The sequence below is a fragment of the Biomphalaria glabrata genome, chromosome 4 (genome assembly GCF_947242115.1).
Source record: "Biomphalaria glabrata chromosome 4, xgBioGlab47.1, whole genome shotgun sequence".
NCBI classification, from domain to species: Eukaryota; Metazoa; Mollusca; class Gastropoda; family Planorbidae; genus Biomphalaria; species Biomphalaria glabrata.
Window position 1 is genome coordinate 8,515,219 of NC_074714.1, and position 10,762 is coordinate 8,525,980.

At 37.6% G+C, this 10,762-nt stretch overlaps 1 protein-coding gene across 1 annotated transcript in view; it reads right to left on the minus strand.

The window, feature by feature from the left end:
- Nucleotides 1-10,519, minus strand: part of LOC106062824 (E3 ubiquitin-protein ligase PDZRN3-like) — a 211,580-nt gene extending 201,061 nt beyond the window's left edge. The window contains exon 1 of the mRNA XM_056025579.1: nucleotides 10,436-10,519. Coding sequence (XP_055881554.1) covers nucleotides 10,436-10,450 — 15 coding nt within the window. The 5' untranslated portion in view covers nucleotides 10,451-10,519. The remainder of the gene's footprint in view (nucleotides 1-10,435) is intronic.
- Nucleotides 10,520-10,762: the final 243 nt, after the last annotated feature.

Consider the following 10,762-nt stretch of genomic DNA (forward strand, 5'->3'; position numbering starts at 1 on the left):
CATTTGGTCTGTAGCCAGAGGCCCACGACTCCACAATGTTAGAAAAAAAAGAGAACAAAATCAGGAATAACTACGATATAGGTCTATAAAATTACTCAAAGAAAGTTTGTGCCGAATTATTAGTGGCAGGAATTATTTAAAACAGACGAAAATGAAGCGCGGGAGAAATGTGGGTAAAGACCATTTTGTTATACACATTTTACATAATAATACTGGTACGCATCTTCATGCATGGCGTAATGCATATTTCTATTTGTATATATATATATATACTAGACATATGTTACCCGCGACCCGCGGGTCTTTATTTGCGCATTACTGTCGATATAGTCACTGAGAGTTTGAGTGTTTTGTAAACAATTAAACGAAATAATAATGTAATAAGTAAAGCGAATGTGTCAATGTAAAAATAGTGTGAATGAAGCTATTAAATCAAAATAGCTAATAGGCTTAATTAAATCCATTTTTTTTTTTCAAATTAAAACATTTGCTTGTAGGCCTACATATATTTGATTAAAATTTGAGATGAATAGACTAAATTTTGTATGTTCATGTGTATAAAGTATAAAGTAGATCTTGAGGTAGACGTAGATCTAAATCTACACTAATTTAGAGTTCTGTGCTGCGCATGCGTGAGCTTTTTTTCATGAATGAATATAGGCCTATCTCAACACGGCTACGCAGCTTTAGCGAACAGCGAACGAATGTATTAGAAATGCTTTAGAAAAACAAATTTGAATGTTAATTTGATTAAAATATCAAATGAATGGACAATAATTAGTATGTTTATGTGTTAAAGCATAAAACTATCTTTGCGAAAAGAAGTTTTATCATCTTAGAGTTCAGTAAGAGTTTTAGACCTAGGCCTAGGAATAGACTCAGACCTCAGAAGAGAGATGTGTTAATGTGTAACCATTTGGTAATGTCTAATGAAAGAATGTTCGCCAGGAAATCTGTAGATATCAGGAACTAATTTATGTAAAAAATGCTTTTGGATAATCTAGTGGATTGGATTTAGATGTATGTTAAACGTAGCTAATGATCCTTTCACGTTATTTCTGTTTCGCTACGAAAATAAAATTAGTTTTGAGAAAATGGGTTTACCCGAAGGAAGTCGATACATTCTTATCTATTAAAAACGAAAAGAGCGATAGCTTTGTTCAATGAATGGGATTATAAAGTGAATAATTAAACGAAATAATGTTTAGTACGCGATTCATGAATGAATATAGATCTAGGCCTATCTCAACTCGGCTTCGCAGCTTTCGTAAACGAATGTAGCTTTAGAAAACCAAATTTGAATGTTTATTTGATCAAAATATGAAATGAATGGACTTTAATTAATATGTTTATGTGTTAAAGTATAAAACTATCTGTTCGAAGAGAAGTTTTATCATCTTAGAGTTGAATTAGAGTTTTAGATCTAGGGATGGGATTATAAAGTAAACAATTAAACGAATTAATATTTAGTACGCGATTCATTACGGAATTGTCTAATGAAAGAATGTTCGTCAGGAAATCTGTAATCACAGATATAAGGAACTAATTAATGTAAAAAATGCTTTTGAAACACAAAATTGAAGGTTAATTTTATTATATAATGAAATCAATGGATCTTCTTTTGTATTTTCATGTGTCAAAGTAAAAAACTATCTGCGCAAAGTGTATTTCTTAAAATTAGATCTAGGTCTAAATCCTTTCTATCTTTTCTCATGTCAACATTGTAGACATGGCCTAGATCCATAAAATACTATAGCTGTAATAGAGTCGGACAACTTTATTTTTTTTTTGAGGGTCTTAAGTTTGTTTTAGGGCTACAATACATACACTACGGTCTAAGTTGGTACCCAAGGAACATTCCTGCCTAGTTTTATCAAGATTGGTCAAGCGGTTTTGATGTCTATAAGTAACATACATACATACATACATACATACTCCACACATTCTACTTTATAATATAGATTGATCACAACTCATCATGCACGTGGGCATTAGCGGGAACTTTCTCATATCTGCAAAATTCGTTCCGCACACATCGTTGTTCGTCATCTTAATGTTTACTGATGGTCATTTATTGATGCATAGCAACAGAATCAACATTCAAAGATGGCGCAACGCCAAGGGAGAGAAAAATACACAACAACACACTCTGAATTCCAGAGTTATCTCGCTCTGCTTCAGACCCAAGTTCGAGAACTCACGTTTCCAATTAAGGCGGTAAAATTTTAATCTCCCTTTTGTACTTTCCCGGGTCTTTAGTTTCATTTCCGGGCGCTAAGGTTTGGTATGCAGACGAACAAACGTAGGATATTGGAAGGCACTTTTTTTTTTTTTTTTTTTGCTTGACAAGGTAAATCTGGCAGTGAATAAATCTGGGACAGTCGGATTACAATTTAAAAAAAAAAAGTATTAATGGGACATAGAAATATGTTGGACAGTGGAAAAGAAAATTATTATTTTTTAATTCTAGATGCGAAACCACGTTCATTTCTTTGAGATGTTGGGGTTATTTGGGCTAGGCCAATGATAAACCTAGTCTTAGTGGTAGCAAGCCATGAATGCTAATTGAAGAAGGTCACGAGTTCAGTATAGCCCTGTTTGATGATGGCTTGGTGGTTGCTACTAGATCTAGTAGAAAGAGATATCTTGTATGATCAGAGCTGAAACTGACGTTACTGATGTGAGTAGGCAAATAAAAAATAGTAATAAAATATAGGTGTCAGAAGTGGGCGAACTTGGTTGAAGTTCAAAATTGACAACATTAGTGTTTTATAAAAAAAAAAAGTCGAAGGTGTCACAGGGCGGTCAGCAGTTCTACGTCGAGAGATTTTTGTTTTGTCTAAAGACAAACTATCACGGGTAAGAATTGTTTGACCATTGCAGATGAAGCAGAATCAAGCGCCACGATTCGCCCGAGTTAGATATGTACAACCGACAATGTATTCTCTACCTTCTCGTCCTAGACTTCTTAGCTTGATCTCCTGAAGTTGTTTTGAGTTTTGAATGTGCTGGCTAGAGCTCCTTCATGGCCCTGAATGCCGATATGTTTAGGCTTCCACTGCGGCAACTAGAAAACTCCGCTTAGTTCATTGTGCACGACCAACTTTGGCTTGGAGGAACTAAACCCTACATGCCGAACATGTTCATTCTAATAGGTTAATGCTCAGAAAGGTCAAAAAGGTGAGGAGGTGAGAGGTCAATAAAATACATAGTGTAATGAGATGCTAAGAAAACGTGAGAGGAAAAAAAAAAAGGGGGGGGGGGGAGTTGGGGGTAAATCGGATCACGTTGTTCTGTTGCCCCCCCCCCCCCCCCCCCGCCGTAATTGACTGGACAGCACTCAGATGAGCACTGGAGATGGAGGAATGGTCAAAATAAAGAAAATAAAGCTGTCCACTAAAAAGTCTATCTTCAAGGTACAGCTATATTCGAGTCAAGTGGTACTGAGGAGAAAAAAAAAGGAATTGAAATAGCAAGGAAAGCAAGAGACAAGAATCCAACAGTAGATACACGCTGGAGAAGTGTAGCCTAACTAGACAGTTCAAAAAATTACACCCGCCATCAGGGTTTCTGCGGTCTAAAGGTCAGATGATGTAAAGGTAATCTTTTTCTGTGGCCCACGACTAACAGAGGTGTCATGTGGCCAGCACAACGACCAACCGCCTTTAACTTTTCCTCAACTAGATGTCAGCTACCCATTAGAGCTGGGTGGACTCAGAGGTGCCCATGGATCTCGAAACTAACAATCCCAGTTTTCACAAAGATTCGAACCTGGGACCCCCGGCAAAGCGCTTAACAGCTCATCCACCTCGCCCCTTATGAGCGTTAGAGCAAAGCTAAAAAACAGCTCTTTACATGGATGAGTTCAAGCGGAACATAGGGTTACATTTCAGTGAAACATCTGACAAATTAAGAAATCCGCTTTTGATGTTGGTCAGTAGTCTATACACATTTTTCTAGTTAGTGACCTTGTTTTTCAACCGATTCCAAGAATATTCGATCTTGTAAGATGAAAATCATATAAACGGTAATAAATAATTTTATAATAAATGAATAAATGTAAATACTTGGATGTTATGCCGCTATCGTTACCTTTATCTTCATCACAAAATAAAAACAAAACAGGTTACAAAGAGAGTTTGTGTGGAAACACAAACTGAAAATCGGCCCACGAAGTGGTCCACCCAGGCAGGTAAAAAGGCAGCTTTCAATATTTTCAGAATGAAATTCTATCAAAGACAAATGACATAAAATAATGGGGAAAAAAAGGTTAACAGATCTCGTGTGGTGCCCCAGCGGTCCAGCAGACCAAAGGATAGGTGAAAGTTAAGTTAGATGTGAACCTGGCCTAACTGATGTCTTATAATGAATATCTGTTTTGTGAAGGGCCAGGCTCTTATTCCTCAAGAATAAAACATTTTCGTAAAAAAAAAATTAAAAAAAAAAAAAAATTTCTTTGGTTAGGTGCTCTATGACGTAGTATGTACCTACAGTTCACGAGATAATATGAAAGACTACTTATTAATTGTTGTTTTAAATTATGTCTGACTTATATGTATACTAAATAGATTTTTCTCTTAAAAAAAATAATAAACATTTTTTGTTCGTAAATATGTACTTGTTACATAACTTAACAATACAAACTAAAAAAAAAAATAGTTACAAAAAAGACGCACCACAAAAACATACATGTGTTAAAAATATGGTACATAGCTGTCTCCCCTAATAAAGAGCCTCAAGTGTTTGTTACTATTAATAGTGAATAGTTGTAAAAGTGGTGTATTTTTATGAAAAAAACTGCTTGCATAAGTGATTTAAAAAATTAGATTGTTCGCTTTCAGAAAAGAAAAAGTAGCTGTTGCATCAGAACTTTGAATGGTCTAAAATATTGTGATGTCGGATTTTCACTATCTTTTCTAGTTTACGAGATCTAAACGGGACGGACGGACAGACAGGCCACACAAAACTAATAGCGTCTTTTTCCCTTTCGGGGGCCGCTAATAATAAAATAATGGCCGCTAGGTTATGAAGAAAAAGCGTTCAAGAATGACAGCTTGGAACCTAACATTGTTCATTGCTACTATAGTTGTTTTAGTCCTACTTTACCATACAATGTACACAGAGGAAACTGATATCTGCATGACTAAATATCAAGAACGGATAGCTGCACGGGTTTCTTCAAATATTGAATAGCTGGATGGGTAATCTTAAGAACGGATAGCTGTATGGGTAATCTTAAGAACGGATAGCTGTATGGGTAATCTTAAGAACGGATAGCTGGATGGGTAATCTTAAGAACGGATAGCTGTATGGGTAATCTTAAGAACGGATAGCTGTATGGGTAATCTTAAGAACGGATAGCTGGATGGGTAATCTTAAGAACGGATAGCTGTATGGGTAATCTTAAGAACGGATAGCTGTATGGGTAATCTTAAGAACGGATAGCTGGATGGGTAATCTTAAGAACGGATAGCTGGATGGGTAATCTTAAGAACGGATAGCTGGATGGGTAATCTTAAGAACGGATAGCTGTATGGGTAATCTTAAGAACGGATAGCTGGATGGGTAATCTTAAGAACGGATAGCTGTATGGGTAATCTTAAGAACGGATAGCTGTATGGGTAATCTTAAGAACGGATAGCTGGATGGGTAATCTTAAGAACGGATAGCTGTATGGGTAATCTTAAGAACGGATAGCTGTATGGGTAATCTTAAGAACGGATAGCTGGATGGGTAATCTTAAGAACGGATAGCTGTATGGGTAATCTTAAGAACGGATAGCTGTATGGGTAATCTTAAGAACGGATAGCTGGATGGGTAATCTTAAGAACGGATAGCTGGATGGGTAATCTTAAGAACGGATAGCTGGATGGGTAATCTTAAGAACGGATAGCTGGATGGGTAATCTTAAGAACGGATAGATGGATGGGTAATCTTAAGAACGGATAGCTGGATGGGTAATCTTAAGAACGGATAGCTGTATGGGTAATCTTAAGAACGGATAGCTGGATGGGTAATCTTAAGAACGGATAGCTGTATGGGTAATCTTAAGAACGGATAGCTGGATGGGTAATCTTAAGAACGAATAGCTGGATGGGTAATCTTAAGAACGGATAGCTGTATGGGTAATCTTAAGAACGGATAGCTGGATGGGTAATCTGAAGAACGGATAGCTGGATGGGTAATCTTAAGAACGGATAGCTGGATGGGTAATCTTAAGAACGGATAGCTGGATGGGTAATCTTAAGAACGGATAGCTGGATGGGTAATCTTAAGAACGGATAGCTGTATGGGTAATCTTAAGAACGGATAGCTGGATGGGTAATCTTAAGAACGAATAGCTGGATGGGTAATCTTAAGAACGGATAGCTGTATGGGTAATCTTAAGAACGGATAGCTGGATGGGTAATCTGAAGAACGGATAGCTGGATGGGTAATCTTAAGAACGGATAGCTGGATGGGTAATCTTAAGAACGGATAGCTGGATGGGTAATCTTAAGAACGGATAGCTGGATGGGTAATCTTAAGAACGGATAGCTGGATGGGTAATCTTAAGAACGGATAGCTGGATGGGTAATCTTAAGAACGGATAGCTGGATGGGTAATCTTAAGAACGGATAGCTGTATGGGTAATCTTAAGAACGGATAGCTGGATGGGTAATCTTAAGAACGGATAGCTGGATGGGTAATCTTAAGAACGGATAGCTGTATGGGTAATCTCAAGAACGAATAGCGGGATGGGTAATCTTAAGAACGGATAGCTGGATGGGTAATCTTAAGAACGGATAGCTGTATGGGTAATCTCAAGAACGGATAGCGGGATGGGTAATCTTAAGAACGGATAGCTGGATGGGTAATCTTAAGAACGGATAGCTGGATGGGTAATCTTAAGAACGGATAGCTGTATGGGTAATCTCAAGAACGGATAGCTGGATGGCTCATCTCAAATGGCAATGCTGCAGGGCTAGTCAGAGAGAACTGCACATCGTTATGTATATAGAAGTAGAGAGCCGCATAGCTAGACAGTAAATACGAGCAAATGGCTCTATGGCAAGTCCAACATATACTGTCCTTTACTTTTTTTGTTTTCTTTGTCAGGAAAAACGAGGGCGAGTGCATTTGTGACATTTCCCAGGTGGGTGTCCTAGGGGTCAAGACAGGCTCGTCCACCAGTCCCACTCAGGGAATTCGTGTCCACAAACATATGTACAATTTGGGTCCGAGTTTGTTCCCTTTTATCCAGTGACCAAGGGACCAGCAGTTGTCGGCCCTTGTTGCCAAGAAAGAAAAAAATTGGGTTGGTGTGAACTGTTTCGTGTCTGGGTTTACTGGTGTGTTGGGAATAGATGCGACTAACTGACTTTTTCATTATGGGCTCATATTTTTAAGTATGCATTTGTTCTGGTAGCTTGTACTTTTAAGCATACAAAAGTACTAGGCTTGGTAGAACAAGAAATCTTCTATATCAAACTATTAAATAGTTACAAGAAAAGAAAACACAAAATTCGGATTTGAACACTGACCAACACTCCGAGAGATCCAGAATAATGAAAGAAGAGGAGAAATATCAAACATGTAATTGTATTGTTCGTTTGTGTGTGTTTGTGTGTCTGTGTGTCTTTGACGATTTAGTAATCTGAGGCAATATTTTTCATAAAGAAACCAAGGGAAATAACTGCCAGTGTGACATTAAAGGGACTGGGACGCATTACATCACACATTTGAGAACAAACGAATAATCGAGAATGCTAAATGAATTTCACAAAAGATAAAACACACACAAAAAAAAAGTTCCCTCGTCTCATGCCTCGAGCAGTGGACGCGCTCAATAGAATTATGAGAAGAGTGTATAATGGAAAATTAATTGAGACATGAAACTGCTGGGGCAGTTTAAAAATATGCAGGGCCGAAGGTTTCCTTTATGGGGTTGAGATACATTGATAATATAAACTACTCGTCATAGAAGGCCTAACTAAACATTGACCTGCAACGTCACAACCAGTGGGCAGTTTAGAACAATAGCTCGTCGCCATGCCGTATAGACTCTACCTGAATTTTAAAGGAATACTACTTTTCATACATCACTTCTCAATTGAGACATATCACAGCAAATTGCCCACCACCACTTTTGAGCTTTAACATTTCCCACATTCTAGATGAGGAGCTTATGTTTGGCTAAATGTGAACGTAACAATATTAATAATAATAATAATAGCATGCAAATCTTATTCTCAGTTAATGTTTTACAACTTTCAATGACTGAGAAATAACTGAGTAAAACTGAAGCTTTAGGTCGAGTTCCTTTTTGATGCACGAGATCGTCAAAATGTGGGAAGAAGTTTGCACAAAGTTTTGTTCCAAGAAAGAGCTTGCAGCAAAGACCATGACTTTACCAGTCATTTGTAGCGCGAGGATTGCTGCTCACAACAAAGTCAAGGAGGCGAACAAGGGCAAAATGGCGACCGCAGCTTTCGGAATCTATGTGAATGGAACTCGGGGGAATAAAAGATTAATTGACGAGGAATAGAAGATTGTTTGATAGAGGCATTCAGAACAGCGTTTTAAATTGACTTCTGCGTGGGCAGACACAAAACAGTCCATCACATTTAGGTCAGCCATTGAATGCACTTCTTGAACACGAATGAAAAGAAAGAGTTCTTTTTTTTTTTAAATCCTAAATTGACGACCATTTTAAGTGCTTAGTTGAGTACATTAGTCAATGTCACAACGTAGAGAGAAGAAGAATATTAGTTCACCTTCGACACAGAAATGAATGTCAATTTTTTTTAATGACCGTTCATGTTATAAGCAGTTATTGGCGGTGACGTGTAGCCAGAAAAACGTCTCCCCCCCCCCCCCAAACGCCAAAATGATCAACTGAGATGAGTTACCCTCAATAAGAAAATGGGGGTCGAGACCGACTTGCCAAAATAAGGATTGTCAAAAACAACCAACTCTATAAGGAAGGCGTGAGATTAGTCTCGATCCCGGGCTGTTCCGTTGGGTGGTTGTTGCAAAATGTTTGACATGTTTCGGATGTTCCTTCAGAGTTAAAGATAATTACTTCCTAGTCCAAACCTCCCGCAGGACGACGGGGGGATGGGAGCGGGCAGGGTTTGAACCCGGGACCATCGATAAATCTGAACGACAGTCCAGCGCGCAAACCGCACGACCAGGCAACGAACACGATTTAGTAGTTACGAAAGAGATCGGTGATTCCCGGTCAAAACAGAGCAAAGGTAATGAAAAGACGTCATCAACTGTGCAAAGGCAGTGTGGAGAGAGCAACAGTAATTTTAAAGAAAGACGTCACCATCAAGCAAATGTAACAAAAGATAAGTCTCCAACAGAGGAAATTCCTCTAAAAAAAAAGACCAACAGAGAAAAGTTAAAACAAGAAAACAAAATTACATTTTTTTAAAAGTTGTACAATATCGCCATTATACAGCTTAAAATATTTGTAAAAAAATGTAGGTCCAATTGGGTATCGAACTCGTGATTGTGACACCGCCAGCTTCTTGATCGAACGCTTCTACCAATTGGTCAGAGGGCATTCTATAAGAGATCTAGTATTTAGTGGTAGGTTCATTACACGTAGATCTCTTTATTATCTAGATCTAGAATCTTGACGTCATCGTTATTACATTTACGTCAAAATATAAGCAAAGATAAGATAATCTATCAATAAACTTAAAGCAACTAAAAATTTAATAAACAAGTGTTGTTGTTTTTTTCATTGAATAATTCCTATGATATAGATCTATGCCTTTTAATTTAGACTTAGAAGACGATGCGCAAAATTTCCCTGAACTTTAATTCAATCAATAATGCCTTACATTTTGGAAATTCTCGAACGCGATAGTTCATTCAAAATCGATGTTGGATCAAGACCTAGACTCAGTCTCTAGCCAAATTAACATTTATTTTTTTTATTTGAAAAAATATAACGGTCAAAACTAGAGTTTTCTCCATTGTGGCCAACGAGCTATTCATTCTTTTCTCGGCGATATACATTGATTTTTAAATTTATCGGAAAATTGTTAGAGCAGTATTCGAGATCATCGTCCACCCAGGTTCCTCCTTGAAGTCGTGACTTGAATAGAGGTATTGTAAAAGCAAATACTTAAAAATCTCTCTTTATTCAAGGTAAATCTTTACTATGACTGCAACTAATGTATCGTGTCTATTTAACAATGTGCTAAGGGCAGGGGCGAGACTGTATAATACTAATAATCGTGGTCAAAATATTGGTCGTAGCTGCTGCGCATAAAGATACAAAATACTGAACTAATCATTTTAAAAGTATAAGATAAGCAACTTTTTCAGACGCAACAAGATAAAATAAACTTTTGCCAATAAAATGTTTTACGAATTAAGTGTCAAAGTAAAACAAACACGCACTTAACTTAAACATTGACACTAAATAAAGGCTTACCTTGACAAATGCCATGACCTGGTGCTGAAACAACGACTCTATCTCCGACTCGATCAGTTTTGTCCCGTCTCATTAAGCAAGCATCGCAACAGACGGAACGACAGAGATAAGGAATAAAAACAACAACAAATGTTTCAGAGAGAGAGAGAGAGAGAGAGAGAGAACAACAATAACAAAAAACAAAGAGTGAGCGAATGTTTCCTTCAGTCACGTGACACAAATGAAACAAAACCAAGTCTCTCTATTCCCTCTCTCTCTCTCTCTCCTTTATCGATACCTTGGACACTTCTGCTGCTTTGTAATCGGCTTGTCTTTCTCGCAGACGAT